Source organism: Rutilus rutilus (genome assembly GCF_951802725.1).
Source record: "Rutilus rutilus genome assembly, chromosome: 6".
In the NCBI taxonomy this organism is placed as follows: Eukaryota; Metazoa; Chordata; class Actinopteri; order Cypriniformes; family Leuciscidae; genus Rutilus; species Rutilus rutilus.
Window position 1 is genome coordinate 23,370,794 of NC_140214.1, and position 16,986 is coordinate 23,387,779.

The 16,986-nt window shown below is 43.1% G+C and overlaps 1 protein-coding gene across 2 annotated transcripts in view; it reads right to left on the reverse strand.

Moving 5' to 3' along the window:
- Positions 1-5,714: 5,714 nt before the first annotated feature.
- Positions 5,715-16,986, reverse strand: part of chd7 (chromodomain helicase DNA binding protein 7) — a 61,897-nt gene continuing 50,625 nt past the window's right edge. Inside the window, exons 24-38 of one of the 2 annotated variants that reach the window (XM_084410910.1) lie at positions 15,834-15,923; positions 15,294-15,397; positions 13,741-13,870; positions 13,535-13,592; positions 13,365-13,425; positions 12,937-13,273; positions 12,638-12,846; positions 11,150-11,935; positions 10,540-10,697; positions 9,949-10,176; positions 9,393-9,797; positions 9,113-9,310; positions 8,868-9,002; positions 8,671-8,775; positions 5,715-7,911 (exon numbers count right to left, since the gene is read on the reverse strand). In XM_084410910.1, coding sequence (XP_084267036.1) covers positions 6,859-7,911; positions 8,671-8,775; positions 8,868-9,002; positions 9,113-9,310; positions 9,393-9,797; positions 9,949-10,176; positions 10,540-10,697; positions 11,150-11,935; positions 12,638-12,846; positions 12,937-13,273; positions 13,365-13,425; positions 13,535-13,592; positions 13,741-13,870; positions 15,294-15,397; positions 15,834-15,923 — 4,057 coding nt within the window. In that variant the 3' untranslated portion in view covers positions 5,715-6,858. Of the gene's footprint in view, positions 7,912-8,670; positions 8,776-8,867; positions 9,006-9,112; positions 9,311-9,392; positions 9,798-9,948; positions 10,177-10,539; positions 10,698-11,149; positions 11,936-12,637; positions 12,847-12,936; positions 13,274-13,364; positions 13,426-13,534; positions 13,593-13,740; positions 13,871-15,293; positions 15,398-15,833; positions 15,924-16,986 lie in introns of both variants that reach the window. The other variant, XM_084410909.1, reaches the window with a different exon arrangement.

A 16,986-nucleotide genomic window follows, 5' to 3' on the forward strand; every position in this document is an offset into this window, starting at 1 on the left:
CTGAAGAGGCATGATCTTTTACATAAAATTAAATTTAGACCTTTATACACATATAAACATTGATCAGCGAGCATAAAATATGGTAAACAGAAGCTCAACCGAACTCAAACTTCATTGGTTCTCACGTGTCAAAACCAATGAGAACCTGAATGTGGTCTGAACCAACAGAAATCTCTCTGGTTTTATTAAAAATAGCTTCTTTTATGTTCCAAAGATGAACAAAAGTCATACAGGTTTGGCACAACATGAGGGCGAGTAAATGATGAGTTTATTATTCTGATTATAGATTCATTTTATTATTAGCCTTTAGCATCGTTGCTGTCCGCAACCGTATCAGAACAGACAACCCACAGAAACCATTGACTTTTGGGGTCTTGTTTACTGGTCAGACACTTTCATCTAATAACAGGACGATTTAAGACTGAATCACACTGAGACTTGAGGATTTAACATAAATGTCTCTCAGAGATGAGAAACTGCCATGTGTTAAGTTATGCATTCCTCTCTTCCACCCCCATATCAGCAGAAGTTGGGCAAAACATTCTGCAGCAAATCTTCCTGGGCGAACAGGGCATAATGAGGTTGTTTGTGTAGCGCAGGAGCGTTTAATTTCACAGTGAAATACAGCCCGTCTCTGGGGCCTCACAGCTCACAGACACTGGCTTTGGGCAATATGGCTTCTGATGAGTCATACCTGTGCTGAATAATCAGTCTTCATCTCAACTGTGTGACAAGCAAAAATCAGGAGACCTCCAAGTATGTTTGTAGACATGAAGGTCATCTTCTGTTTTTACATCTAAACTTAAAGGATTTTCACCCATAGTTTACCAAAAAATGAGAACTGTCATCATTTACTCACACTCATGTTGTTAAAATGATGTTAGACAGGATGTTCATGCTGCTCATTTTCATACAATGAAAGTGAATGACATTATAGAAGCAGGCACACAAGAACCAATGAAATCTTTGACATTTTGACGTGATCCCATATTTGAATACATGAACGTAGGCTAAATAAGATTAGAGAGCATAACGACTTAAAATTTAGACACACAAAGCTTACGGAAGACTCCAAATATAGTGTATAGTTGTATAATATGCACTTCTTTCATGGTGCTTTTGGTCATTTTTGGAGCTTGACATTTAGTCACCATTAACTTTCATTGCATGGAAAAGAGCAACATTCTGCTAAATGCTTATTTTTTTCTTATTTCAAAGAGAAGAAATTCAAACAGGTTTGGAGGATGAGTAAATGTCATATTCTTGGGAGGACTATTTATTTAAAATATATTTCTATTTTTATATTTTCCACAAGAAGCTGTCGGAAGTTCTAAGTTGACATCTGTTTGCACTACTGAGTGAGAGCGTGAAGAAGTGTGCGCGCGCAGTTTGAGAAACAGGCCTGGCGAGCAGTCGGCATGACACTTATCACCCAGCCTGCGATTGATGCTCTGCCTCTCGCCCTCAATGTCACGCACGACACATCCGTCTCCGAGGGAAACAGGAGGTGTGAGAGCGTGTGACAGTTTTAAATCCCCTCAGCCGGGGAGAAGGACATCGACGCTGCATCTGTTAGAGCTCGGCTGCGTCCCTCCCTCCCCCTACCTGTGTCACCGGCGCGGGATACTGTGATCAATCACGGCGAGGCACCAGGTCGTCAAGGCGACCGCAAAATCGCTCTTTATCGGAAAGCTGCAGAGACAGGCGGCCCGACCAACTCCAGCTGGAAATGACATGTTTATTGGCTCAGAATAAGAATCAGCTGGCCAGAGCCTGACATTTGAAGAAAACAGTAGTTTTAGGCTCATTGGCTGGATGGTTTAGATGGTTTTAGATGGATAGACGCTATAGGCCTATAAACCCATGCTTTTTGTGACACATCTCCTGGAATCCTGTAAGAGGAAACTGTAGGTCATCGGGATCAGATTCCTGTGCATTACTAAAACCCTGTAGGCTCTCGCTGCGGCTGAATATTAAATCAGTTCAGCGGCTGAACAGAGCATGTAGTATGACATGAACGTCATACAAAAGTATGAACAGATAGAGGATCGCTGGCGCTAGATAAAAGTGCGCTGAACCCCAGACTTGCAGACCTGTCACAATAGCTAATGAGCTGCTCTCGTTAAGGGAGCGTCCTCCAATTAGCTGATTATGTAATAGTAATTTTGATTAGTCGCACCTCAATGCCTCCGGTCATTTCTTCTGAGAGAACGGACCCGGAACGGACTTGCGTCCATGAATCAATCCTGGAACAATAGGCTACTGTCAAAAATGTAATCAATCTCATGAACTTAAAAAAAAAAAAAAAAAAAAATACACTCAAGGGCTGAATCCGAAACCTCCCCCTATACCCTCAAATAGGGTGCTATTTGTAGTGGTGTCTGAAACCATAGTTCACGATTTTGAGTGCACTTATTCAATCCCACATTGCAGTGCAATACCGATGCTCACTCAACGGCTGTCCGAATTCACTCACTCCTTTTCATTCACTCCTTTAAGTGAACAGTGTCAGTGGACTAACGTAGGGAATAGTGAATGGGGGTTTAAGCATAGACAGTAAAATAAAGGGTTTAAGAGGCGATTTCGGATTCAGCCAAGGCCATTGCAAAACGGAAGTTCCGTCCCGTTCACTGTCGCTAGAGGCTTGTGGGCGTTCCTGCTGTCGCTAATGTTATTGGTAGAAGGCACATCGGGCCATTTTATCTTTAGAAAGTGCAGTCCCAAATGATAATGACTGCTCACTGCATTATATAATTAACAACACAAACTATAAACTTATGAATCAAACTCACGAAGCTTATATATTTACACGACAACGATGTACTAAAAACAGAAGTTTTTCCTTCGCGTTTTACGCGTAGCGTACAGATGACAACGTTGTCAAAATGATCCCCATTTTCACAGATCCGCGAAAGGTCATTTTTGAAAGAAAAACACCTTATGTAACGTTAGCTGCACTCGTGTTCTGTCTTCCGATTTGTATTTCCACAGCATCTTGAAGGTAATATCTTACGGATTTATGAATGAACCGCTCATTTTAAAATCTTCTCGGTCTACTGACAGTTACAATGCTCATGATAACTTACAATAAGTTAAATCCGCTTCACCAGCTAATTATGACAGCAATGCCATAGAATAGAAATATACAGATCTGTAATCTCTTAGGATTGGACATCATCACAAACATGAAGGCACTACAATTTTCCTATTTTAACCAGATAACTTAATAAAATATTTGATGAATTAAGTAGGCTACCTTTCCCATATATCCAAATGGCATTCATCATAGGATAATACTTGTAACGCAATTTTCTGGAAAGTTATCTGGTGACCAGTTGACCACGTCTCTACAACGTTCTTCATGGGATAAACAGAGACGTCTATTGAGGACGGGCCCACGACGTTTCTGGAACGTTAGCCAAGATTCTAAAAAATGGAACTTTACCACGACGTCCTCACAACGTTGTCATAAAGTAACGTCACGCTGACCAAATGACGACGTCGTCACAATGTACTGTGTTAGCTGGGGAGCTACCGCTAAAATGCACGTTCAAAGACAAAATACAAAAGATGGCTGCGCGCTTAATTGTTTCTCTGGCCCATAATGGTCTAAACAAGTAATGTGCTTGTGGATGACATCAACGTTTTCACATTCACTATGTCTAGTAGACAATTTGGTATTGTTTTCAAATACTTGCACTTTGAAACCCGTTTTCAAAAGTTTACGTTTTCAGACCCCCAAAACGCAGTTGTCGTGTAAATGAACGGGCCAAAATGCATACAAAGTTTTCCATTTTTAGTTAAAAACGGTGTTGTGTAAACTCTTAAGACTGCCTATTATTTATTTTCCACGCATAATTTTATTATAATTATGTGGTTACAGTCAAATAATATAAAACAGTGAAATCGTCCTGGAACTCAGTCTTGCCTGTACTTGATATGGTGACGTGAGAGCTCCACAGACGGTCTTCACTCCTGGTGGTTGTCGCTTGCGAAATTCGATGCTCATTTGTATAAAGTTGAACTTTTCTGAATTTTTGACGGGCGACTCACGTCGCTTGACGCCCACATTCTGTCGCAAATACTAAGTCACTGTCGCTTGTGTCACCAGCCCTCCATTGAAAATGAATGGAATCATGGCTGTGTCGCTGGCAGTGTGAACAGGGCCTATCACTTTTTTTGTTTACTTGTAAAATAGGTGGACAAGCCTGGGGGGGGGGGGGTGGGGGTAATCTGTAAAGTGATTACATTTGAGCAGAAAAAAAAAAAATATATATATATATATATATAAATATATAGCTCAGAAGTTGAGAAAGACTTGTGTTGTCAGATTTTATTTGTTATGTAATTTAGACAAACAGATAAAGCAGAGTTTGGTCTTTCCCCATTTAAGTAGTTAGGTGCTGTTCATGGCCAGAAATAAACATGTTTTACAAATATGACCACTGAGTGAGCTGACTTTAAGGGACTTTGGAAATGCATAGTAAACATGGTTTAGTTTTTTTTTTAAGCACTGATTCAAATAGTGATAAAAAAAAAATGTAATTAAAGGAGTAGTTGACTCATTGAAAATCATTGAAAATTGTTAAACCAATACATATGGGTGATTTTCTGATATCCCCTCATGAAGAGTTTTTTCTTATGGTGGTTCAGTGCCAAAAGTCCTCTTTTACAGTCTACAACCGCAGCCGCCAAGCATTCAGTTTGACCTTCCCGATAAAGGGCCTCTCCCAAGGGAAAGCTGCCAGCTCTAATCCCAGCGCCCAGCATTAGTGAACTGTGCTGTGTTGCCATGTTTGACGCTCAGTGGCCAACCACAACCTGCCTCCTCGCCAATGACAGACTTCACACCCAGCAGTCAGTGGTTTGTGAAGGAGGCACGATGCCGGCGGTGACGAGCCCTCAGCGAGCGACTGCGCCATGTGTCAAGATGGCACATAATGACTAGGAACCACAGAAGATCTTCAATGCCACAAAACCACCCTGACGACACAAGAACACGCTCTTCATTAAAAACAGGAAGCAAAGAATCTATTCAACAAACGCAAGAGCAGTCCATTGTTATTCACCTATAAAGGACCAGGGAAAACATTTCCCACATCCAAAAACTCAATTAACGTACATTAACGCCTCAAGACTTCAATGGCAACAATAAAAGGCATCATTGACAACTCTGTGTATGAGCACCTCCTGTCCAAATCTCAAACTCTCGCCAAGAGCTGCATGCTGGGTGCACACGAGACCTATGGATTTCACGAGCCACTTCATCGGAAAGTGCAATTATGAAAGATGTCTGTCGAGAGAGGGGGGAAAAAGCCTTGTTCCAGGCGTTAGGCTCATAATGGCTGGCTACTGGAGCGGACAGAGAGCCCCTGCCATGTCCTCCCGTCCTGTCGGAGCGCATTATGTCAACCGCTCCACAGGACTGATGGTGTTTATGATGGCTAGAGTAAACAGGCCTGTCGGAACCTCTTTCCCCGGCAACCAGGTCATGCAGCGCTACTGTATGAGGCATCTAGTGCAGAATCATTCAAGTTCAGTTTTGAAAATCTGTTCTTTAAAAATGTAAATAAGTAAAAATGTGCTGTCTGTAACAAGTACTTTGCACCTAAATTCAACATTGCTATAGCATTAAACATTTGGTGCTAATGATTAAAAACCTTTACAATTAATTCAAATAAATCTAATTTAACAGATCAAACACATGTGAATGTAAAGGAAATTAACAATTTATTCTGTTAGATATATAAAAGGTTAGTTGTCAACAGAGGATGCAGTTTGACATCCCCACAGAGCTACACAAACAGCGTTTTGGTTTCCTAGGCGAATATTGAGAGTCACTTTTATTAAAAGCATCATTACTACAGTTGGCAGCAATTTACAGTTCATCATACATGATGGTTTCAAAAAAAGAAAAGAAAAAAAAAACACAAAAGAAAAAAAAAAACATGTACAACATTTATGTCTGTAAACTTCAAGGCTAGTTAGAATTGAGGTAATGCTGTTCAGCTTTGTGGCTAAAGTAACAAAAGTCCATTCAAATAGATAAAGGTACCTGATTTTATTCTTACACCAGTGCATTAACATGGATACAATGAGACAATTTGACTGCAGTAATTTATTTCATGTCACTTTTTCACACTTTCCGGTGTTTAGTCAAAAGAGTAAAATCGAACATTCAAAAGCTGCCTTCGTTATTGCTGTCTCCACAGGTAGAGAGGTCTCCTCACCTGTTTGGATTGTCAGTGTGAGAGACTGGGAACAGTCCAAGTGTAGGCTATGATATGTGAGAACTTCGCCCGCTCCTCTCAGCAGAACAGTACAACGAAAACCACGATTCTTCCTCAGCAGCGGAGAGTGTCTTAATGCCGTTAAACTGTACACCACTGAACATTACGAGATGCTACTCATTGTTACAATATCAACAGTAGAGTAAGAGAGAAAAAAGACAAAACAAAATAATATTAAAATAAAGAGAGAGCAGCATAGCACTATCGGAACGATTAATTCCTATAATATTTCAGGAAATTTCCATCTCATCTAGAAGGCACCCAACACAGTGCCAAAGACTTCAAAAAAACAAAACAACCAAAAACACAAAAAGAAAAAATACATGGGGGGGAAAAAAACACCCTTTTGACATCCGCACAAATCTATGTCTGTTCGCATCATCCCTGGCTACGCTAATGGTTACAGAGACAGCTCATTTGCTTTACTCTTAACGTTACCTGTCAACAAAAACCAAACAACCAAAGTGTTTTGGATATCGAGTTGGCATGTAAACACCTGGACTAACCATCCTGTCAGAGTTCAGTGTCTCCTCAGCCCTGGGGAAATGTTAGAAGGCCTGATTCAGTTTCAGTCACTTTTGTCATCCTCATCAGCAGGTTCGTCATCATCCTCATCATCATCCTCATCATCATCGTCATCGTCGTCATCGTCATCCATTCCACCCTCCATGGAGTCCATTTCCTCTACTGGCCCTGCCAGGTCATCATCTAGTACTGATGAATCAGCAGTCTTGTTCTGGCTCTCCTCTGAGTCACTGTCTTCAAGTGTGTTGTCAGCAGTTTCAACATCAGCCGCAGAGGCATTCTGGTCCTGATTTGTGCTGGGCCCTTTGGCGGACTCCTTGTCCTCACCGGCAGCCCCTAAAGCCCCAGACACAGCACTCTGGAGGTCAGCTAGGGAAGCTTGGGGGAAGCCTGGGAGGCCCAGGCCGCCAAGGCTGGCGGGTAAAAACATGGATGGGTAGAAGAGGCCTGGGGCCATGGTAGACAGCAAGAAAGGGTTGAAGGCCAGCTGACTAGTAGACATGCCGGCAGCAGCGGCCGCAGCAGCAGCAGCATTTAGCGCGGCAGCGTCACCGGTAGCCTCAGCAGACTCCGTTTCAGTCTGTTTCTCTGCTTTTTCCTTCTCATCTCCTTCCTCCTTGGTCTCCTCATCCGTCTTCAGGTTGGGATTCTCCTCAGATTCGGCCTGTTCTGTACCAGACGCACCGTTAGTTGCAGTCGCAGCTGCAGCCAGACTTCCTCCGAACAGACCCCCTAGACTGAACATGTTGGGAAGGCCGCCCATGCCAGGAAGCATGAGAGGAAGCATGGCCGCAGCGTGCTTGCCGTCCGCCCCCCCTCCGAGAGCAGCGGGAAAGCCCATGAGGCCAGCTGCCAGCTGGAGGCTCTGGAGGTTCTGCAGGCCCTGCAGACTGGTCAGGTCCATACTGCCAAACAGTCCATTCATCAGCAAAGGATTAACACCGGATGTGGAAGCTGCTGCCGCGGCCGCTGCCTGCGCTGCTGCCGTCGCCTTGGCGATTTCAGATTTGGGACGTCTGCCTCTGCGGCGCACGCCCTCCTCTCTGACCACCGGCCCAGTCAGGAGTCGGTCAAACATGGACTCTGGGAGAAAGCCCTGGGAACAAAATTTTTTTATATTATATAATTAAGGTATAACTTCCCATTAAACAGTTTGAGGTCATTAAGATTGTTTTACACATAAAAAAAAACAGCTAAATTGTGAAATGTTATTATTTAAAATAACTTTTCTATATTAATACATTTTAAAAGGTAAATTTATTCTTTATTTTTAGCAGCCATTACTCCAGTCTTCAGTGTCACGTGATTCTTCAGAAATAACTAACCATCAGAAATTATTCTAATATGCTGATTTGGTTCTCAAGAAACATTTGTATATTTAATAAAAATACAATATTGTGTGTGTGCTGGGCAACAATTAATTGCATCCAAAATAAAAGTTTGTACATAATATGAGTTATGTACTGTGTATAGTTATTTTATATAAAAATACACATGCATATATTTAAGAAAAAGGTGTTATTTATATATAATATACATTTTATATAAATATATATATATACACGCAGCATATACATGCAAATATTTCTTAAACATATACATGCATGTGTGTGTATTTATATATACAAAATTATTGCCCAGCACCAATTAAAATAAAAATACACACATACAGTTGTGCTGCTTAATATGAGAAAACTAACAATTTTTTTTCATGATTCTTTGATGAATATAAAGTTTGAAAAAAACAGTGTTTATATGAAATGGATTTGTTTTGTAACATGTCTTTGTCACTTTTATTCAATTTGATGCATTCTTGCTGAATAAAAGTATCAATTTAGATAAAATCAAGACTCACCGATTGCTTCACAATATCTGTCCAGTCTGGGGCGATGGCAAATTCTGGATTTTCAATCAGCCAGCGAGGTAAATCCTTCATTGGAGGGGCCATGGCTCCTCCCATCTGTAGTCATAAAAGTTATAAATGTTGCAGCAAGTGTAAAGTACATTTTGGGATAAAACAAAATGGATCCATTTCCAAAAATGAATACTTGCCTTTCTTCCATTCCTAATGTTAACAACAGGGACTCTCTCTTCTCCGGTCAGCGTGTTTATGTCAATCTTGTTGGGATTGCGGCATCTGTGTCTTTTCTGTTTGGGCTTTGCGAACTGGGAGAGGTGATCCTCATTCTTCTGAAAGATAAAAACAAGAGAACTCTAAGATAAACAGCATACCGCACAGGACATTCCTACATCAGCCAACAGAAAAAATACTGATGGGCACAAAGAGTTGCACTCACTGGTACGTATCCAGGCACATCCATAGTGTAGGTGGGATGCTGTCTCAGCCATTCCCGTAGGTCCTTAGTGCTGGGACCATCTTCTCCTTGAAGATGGCTTCCCTCTTCTAGGCCTTCACCAGGGGCTTTCTGTGCAGGAGATGACATGGGTCTGTGTGCCCGCCCATCTACAAAAGCTTTGGTCCCATCGGAATTTTCCTGTAGAAAAAAACAATTTTTTTGTCAATGTGCTACATGAAAACAGCATGACACCCACATCACATCCTGACAGGATACGTACCACATTGAGAGGTCCTCTCTTGTTCCCCATAAACAGCAGTTCCAACCCCTCCACATTTTTCCTGCGACCTCTTTTTCTCCGGTTGGGGAGTTCAGTGTCATGTAGAGAGCCATTGGCCCTTGGTCTGGAGGAAGCGCCTGCTTGCAGCAGCTCCATCTGTGCTTTCAGGGCTGCGGAGGAGGCCATGGCTCCAGGGAAGGCAGAAGAGGAAGAAGAGGACGACACGCCGTGCAGGGCTTTGGTCAGGTCTATGGCCTGTGTCTGGCCTTCTGTGGCATGGGACTCTCGTAGCTGTGCTACCATCTCCATCAGGTTCCTGCGCTTGGCAGCACGCTCTGCCTCAATCTCCACCTTCCTCCTCCTGCGTCTGCGCTGTCGAGGTACTGACAGGCTTAAAGTTTCATCCTGGACAAGAACATTGACAGGGTGTTTAATCAACGTAACTCTTAAAATCTATTGTATAATAATAAAGGATGTTTAAACAAAAGACAAAAAGTGCATTGGCACCCACAGTGAGTTTCAGTGCACAGTAGGGCAGGTTATAGGTGGGACTTGCCTTGTTGACCTGTGGTGACATGGTGAGGTCCTCACTGCCACTATAGCTGGTCTGACCCACCATTGAGAGATCACCAAGACTCCGCCTCTGCAGGGGGCTGTCCGTTGTCATGGAGCTGTAGCCAGGCAACAGGCCTGGGAAGTCAAAGAACTGCCTCCTGTTGAAAGGCCACTTGCCCTTCATGACCGCTTCACAGATGTTGTCCATACGATTGATCATTACCCTGTCCTGAAGTACAAACACAGAAGATCAGCACAAGTGTGAGCGAGCGTGTGCGCGTGTATGCATGCATAATGAACTAGAGGATACACAAAGGGCATCTCATTTTCTCCATTTCAGCTCTGGTTTCATGTCCCAAGGATCTTATGCTCTATTAAAGGATAAAGTTCTGAAACTTTAAGTACAGTCTTTTCACTAAGCATCACATCGTAGTTTTCCTCACAGCTTTGGGCTTGGCTTCATTTACCTTCAAATCGCTTTTGTGGCAAACAATATTACAACATGCTAGAAGGGAAAACTAGATGCATATAAAAAAAAATTTGACAAAAAAGGAAGGAAAAGATTAGAAGAGGGAAAAATGGTTTGACTAACCTTGGGCCAGAAAGAGAACAGTGAGCGTTCACTGAACATCTGAGAGGCTGGCGGCTCGACGTCATCAACACTAAAGCAGTCCCTGGTCTCATCGCGGGCAGTGCTCAAGGAGGCGTTACTCTCCTCGTCAAAATTCTTACTCTCGGAGGCGGCTCCAACTGCAAATCATAATGATCTTTCAATACAAACAACACTGCAACAAATTTTAAAATCAAAATCTATGCTCAATGATCAATGAAAATTGATCAGTGTAAAAAACTGCTTGAGCAGCCAAATAATCTTTGTTCAATCAATAGAATACAGGGTTTTACAACAATTACAAGTTTTACAATTCTGTTTGGTGTCAGTAGAGGCACAGAAATTACATACTTGAGCTTCAAATTCCCAATAAAATAGGTATTCCTCAAAGTAAAATTACAGATGATTGAGAGAAATTAGCATAATCCTAGATTTAATAGTAATTTAAATTGAGAAAATGGAAGCTTGGCCTAAAACCAGTGTAATTTGTTTTTGGAGCATACACAAATGTTTTGGGCATGTTTCTCAGATAGAGACGTAACAAACGTAGTTTTCATAGAAAATAAAACATTAAATAATGCCTAATATTCACCTTCAGCTTGTGAAGATTTTTCTGATTTGTCATCCTCATCCATTTTTTCTTCCTCGTCTTCTTCAGAGATTTTGTCAATAGGTACTTTAGTCTCAGTGTTCGAGGGAGGCTCACTCTCATCCTGAGCGATTTTATCTTCAGGGGTAGGGAGTGTATCTGTGGACTCCTGATCTACGGGCTTCACCTCAGCCATACCATCCACAGGACAATCCAGCTCTACCTTGGTCTTAACCTCCACTGCATCTTTCTCCTCCACCTCCACCTCCTCCTCCTTGGGCTCGTGCTTAAGACTCAAATCATTTGCTTCCTCTTCTTCCTTCACTTCCTTTTTAGGAGACAGGGCTTCAGATTTCTCTCCTTTGACCTCCTCTATGTTACTGTTCTCCACTTTGGGCACCATATCACCATGCTCTTCTTTCACTTCTTCATCTTTGAGCAGGGTCAGAGGGGTGAGGGGATCAGACATGATGGGCATTTCAGCACCCTTGCCCTGTGTGAACTTTCTATGGGCCTCCAAAAAGCTCAGCTCAGGGTCGTTGAGGATGTGGTAGTCAGTGCGGCTGACACCATGCTTTGCGGCACCCCGAAGGAGGTCTCGATCATGGCGCCCGGGCTCCCACCAGGCAGGGAGATCGGGGCTGGGTTGGCACAGACTCAATCTCTCCTCCAGCAGAGGGTGCGGCAACACCTGCTCCCTGATACGCCGCAGCAGCTCGATACGATAGAGCGTCCGTGAAGCCCGCTCCTCTGTGATGGGGTCAATGATGAGGGTGGGGTCCGGCAGTTCTGCAAGCAGAAAGATGATGTTCAGTTGAATAATCGAAAATGTGAAAATTCAAATCAAAGCAACATTAAAATGTAAAATGCACAAATAATGTAAATTACAGTGCGATTTAAAAAAGTAAACAATATTTCCATGCCAGACAACCGATATGGTGATTCATACATACATATATACACACACACACACACACACACAATTTAGCATTAATGGATTAAAAAAAACAAGAATCAAATTCTACAAATCAATCTAGGAATCACAATGTTATAATGTCCAGTATGAAAAACATTAATTGAGATAATATTTAACAGTATTAACAAATTCGTTTTTTTTTATTGTTTTTTTTTATATTAACTGAGTACTGGATTATGGCAAGGTAATCTAAATGTAAAAATAGGGGACAGCAATAAAATTAAAACAAATCTTTTTTATCAGCTATCAATATGGTTCCGATATATTGTGCATGTTTCTTCTGGTAGCATGTTTCTTCAAGGGATGAAGATGCATAAATAGAGGGAAATAGAGCTACTAAAAAGGTAGAGGAAGCAGACTAGGTTAGGGGGCACAATGAAGAAAATAATTTTTGGGACTACACAACCAAAACAAAAAGCAGGAAATCACAAAAAGAAAAGAATAAAAATCTTTGAACACTTATTGCTTTTAGCAATAGCACAAATTCCCACTCTCAAAATACAGGAATAGTTTACCTGTCTCTGATTTGATCTGCATCCGGCACACACGCTTGCACATGGCCACAAAAGAGTAGTAATATTTTTCCAGGCTCTCATCAGTCTTCTTGTCCAGACGAGCAAAAGCACGGAATTGGGACCAGTCAAAGCACTGTCTGTGCACGTCATAAACCACACCGAATGTGGACACCACCCGGTAGAAATCAGCCTCTTCACGCCTTGTCCATCTGGAAAACAGATGTTGATAAATGGAAATGAGGTGATGCGAGACTAAAGAAGAACTTTTTTTCAAAATGGAAGATCTAGAAATAACTCACCTCTGCCGTCGCTCTTTGAAATAAGCTGCTCCATCAGCCAGCAGGGCGGCGCTATCAGGGATGTAAGGTGATCCCTTGGCCATGAAGGGCCCTCCTTCAGCCATGAAAGCCACTGCTCCCTCTGGAGCATAAGCTCCTCCTTCTGTTACCATGGCGAGGATGTCATCACGCGGGCGGCGCCGGCGCCGGTCAGGTTTGGTCATGGCTTCCTGCCTTAGTTGCTCGCGCTTGTGAGTGCGCTGATAGGCCGTGATGAGACGGCGCAATCGGGCGGTAAGAGCCGAGGCTGGAGGCCAGTACAGATTGCCTGCCTTCCCATTCTCACCAGGCTTAGGACCTGAGGGTGGACAAACAGACGCCGATAGTGAGCACAGAGAAGTAAAAATCAAGTATGATGGGTAACACCTGTTCACTAGGGAAATAAATACCTTCTCCAGCCTCACCATCCATCCCTTCATCTTTATCATCCAGTGGAGAGTTTGTAAAATCCTGTGGAAATGGCAAAGAAAAGTTATGTAATGCAATCTAATAATACTGATTTTAGATAATAGCATAATAATAGTATAATAGTCAAGACTAAAATACTTCGAAAACTCACATCCAGATCATCTTTGAAAGGCATCCGGAGTGGCTTGTACTCTGGGTCTTCATCCTCTCTATTGTGAAAAAGAGTGGGAGAGAAAACAAAGAAAATCAGCAAAAGAGAAAAGCAGGGTGATAGATAAAGAAAGAGGAAGAGAGCCAGAGAAAGAAAGAGCAGGAGGAGTCCCTCTTGCTGGGGCTGTGATTTTGGGCCAAACTTACCCCTCGACACCATCTGCCATCATGTCCGCTCCCCTCTGCTCGGCAGCGATGGCCTTGGCATCAGGCATGCCCACCCTCTCCAGGAAACACAGGGTGGGGTCAGCACGCATTGAGTTATACTTCTCATAGCCTAGCGGAAGAAAAGAGAGCAGCAGCGAACATTAAAAAAAACTGCATAATTACAGGGTAAGCTGAGGGCTGGGGAACTATTATTTCCCCTGGTGATGTGAAGGCAAAAAAAATAAATAAAAAAAAATAATAATAATTTACTGGTGTGTCAAATGTAGTTTGAAAACAATAATAATAAAATAATTTAAACATTTGTTTAAATATAGAAGGTGCCATAAAAATTACTAGTAAATCAATTTATATATATATATAAAAAACAAAACAATTAAAATAGAAAAATGCTTGCACAATACAAAACCATACAAAAAAGTCCCAAAAACATACAAAAAAACCTCAAAATCAGGCTTAGCTAACACAATATGTGCTGCAATAACCTTATAATCTACCAGAAGATTGAATCAAACCAAAAAAAGAAAGAAAAAAAAAAAAGATAGAAACAAAAGGAAAGCCAGAGGAAAATGCCCGTTAAAACTGTCCAAGCAGAACAGATTTGAGCCTGCGGATCCCTACAGTGCACAACAGGGGAGGCGATTGGCAGGCTGGACCCACTTCAGCTGAGCCGCTGATCAGACGGGGCTCAAGCACCCCCTCCCCCGCTAGAACATCACATTTCAATTAGGATTTATGCGGTGACACATTGTTCCTAACTGCCGCCGCGCCCCGAGCCAAACTGTAATCATGAGGGGGTTTATAGGCCATCACTCTTTCCTCTGCAGTCCAGGCCTGCCACCTCTCCTCTCCCCGTTTCCTCCCCAGACCTCCCTACTGAATTGGGATTATGATTAAGAACAGGCAGCCTGTGTTATATACACGCTCCTGTGTGTGCGTATGGAGGCCAGCTGAGTTAACGAGGTAGCGCAGCGCACCAGGGGAGACTGGAGAGACAGCTCTCTGTACACACATTCAGGAAAAAGACCAATCTGAGAGAAGCTTAAAAGCCCCTCACATCAAGATTAATATCGGCGGTGAGAGCAGAAGACACTATTAAATAAAGTGACTATTACTACACTTTATACAATTAAAAGTCAGCAGTTGAGAAACTCCTTTCCATCTCTCTTTTTAAATACTGCTTTTGGCCCCTTTTCCCTTAAAAGATAAATTGTGACAGCGACGTAGCTTCACAAAAGAAAACAATCACGACCCAAACAGGGAATTTAGCAGGCTCTCCCAGAACACTTAACACTGTGGGTCAATGTTAATAAAATGCGCTGAGAGGTGCCTGTTGCCTCTGATAGATTAGATCTCGGCTCTGTCCCCCATCCATTTTCCCAGCCACCCTCAATCTAGTGCAGGATCGGCCATTCGGAAAATATCACCAATCAATCTCTAGGCAATATTACAATAGGTCAACATTAGCAATTATTTCGCCTGTCACCGCAAAAGTACCAGTCGGAAAGCAGCAGCCGTGAGGAGGCGGAGCTTACCATGCTTATAGACGCCAATGAGGAGGGACTTGTCAGCATCGAGATCCCACCAATCAGTGGGGACGTCGGCGTGGAAGGGTTGTGGGATCCAGACATCCAACTCACTATAAATGAAAGACAAACAAACACAGGAAAGAGTGATTAAAACCAGGAGATGGCCGCAGTGGCATATAATCTAATGAGAGCGGCATTAATGTCTATCTGCAGACATCTGGTAGGAAACGCAAGCATTAGCAAGCCACATCTCATTTAGGCCCATTTCTCATCTTGTTTATTTAGGGCCAACCTGATTACGGCCGGAGATCTGAGCTGCTCGCTTATCTCACCCTGTGCACTTGCGAGCCCCTCGCAATCATTAGAGCTTCAGTCGAATCCTTGAGATCATCAACATGGCAAGCACGTTTGCACATTATAAATGCATGCACATCTGGGTGGGGGTGTTGTCAGAAAGGGGGAAGAGGAGGAGGAGAAAGTGATGGAGGGAGAGGAAAGATAACAGCAGGCAGGATTCAGTGGAAGGGAATGGAGAGAGATGCCAACCTTGAATCCGTTCCCTCCAGGATTCTGTCTGCCTGGTCTCCGATGACTTCTTGTCGCAGATAGTACAGCATGCGGACCCGCAGCAGCACTCTGTCAGAGATAGAGCGAGCAAGAGAGAGGATAAAAAGGGCAGGAGAGAAAAAAAAAAACAACAAAAAAAAAAACAGATGAGTTGGGGTTAATGGAGTGCCACACAGATTGAAAGGAAGGAAAAAGGGACAAAGGAAGGAGAGAAGGCAGAAAACAAAAGAGCGAGTAAGTTTGGCCAGCTCCGAGCTGTGCCAGCAGCAGTAGCAGCGGCAGCAGCAGCTCTTTGGCATGTGCCACGGCTCATCCATCATGCTGCCAGGGCTGATTAGCCACGCTGTGCGGCAGCCTCCGCGCCTGACAGATGGCTGCACATAATCACCTCTGTGTGTGCCGCCTTTCACCCGCTTCCAACAGGTCTGCCTGGCACCTGGCCTGGCACCGCGCCGCTGCGCTTGGGGAGCCGCCCGTACCCACCCTCTCCACCCTCCCCCACGCATATGCACTCCAGCACCTTCATCCTCTCGTTTTAATTTCCTTCCTAATGCTGTTAGGGAAGTTGGGGAGGTGCTAACGGGACGCCTCCAAAGTAAAGAGGCAGAAGTTTGCAGTGTGGCGAGCAGATGGTTGGCGGTCTAAGCACCTCGCATTTATCGTCTCGTAACGTTTCCTCAGCTGTTGCTCTGTTCCCCTTCTCTGGATGCACATCAGAGCCAGCAGTGTAAACCTTTTTTTCCCTTCTCTCTCTTCTCTGTCACTGCCTAGCGTTAGGCAGGACACAACAATGCTGGCCTGGCAACAGAAATTATTTATCAAATGAAACCAGAGAGGCCTCAAAAAACAAAAGACACAAGCCGGCGACACAGGGCATTATGGACATGTGGGGCAAGAGGCAAAATCATCATGTGCTGCCTGATGAGCTGAATGATGAATTATTGAGTGATCTTAATTTTTATTTTAGTGAAGAAAAAGATTTCTCATGGCCTGTCATTCATTATTTCAGTCATTTGGCAGAAGCCTTTGCCAGAAAGATGGGACTGTTTTTTTTTTTTTGCCAGATTCTTTACAGCTGGCCATTTTTTTAACTGACATTCATTAGTCAAAACTAAACTATGGAGGAGCCAAG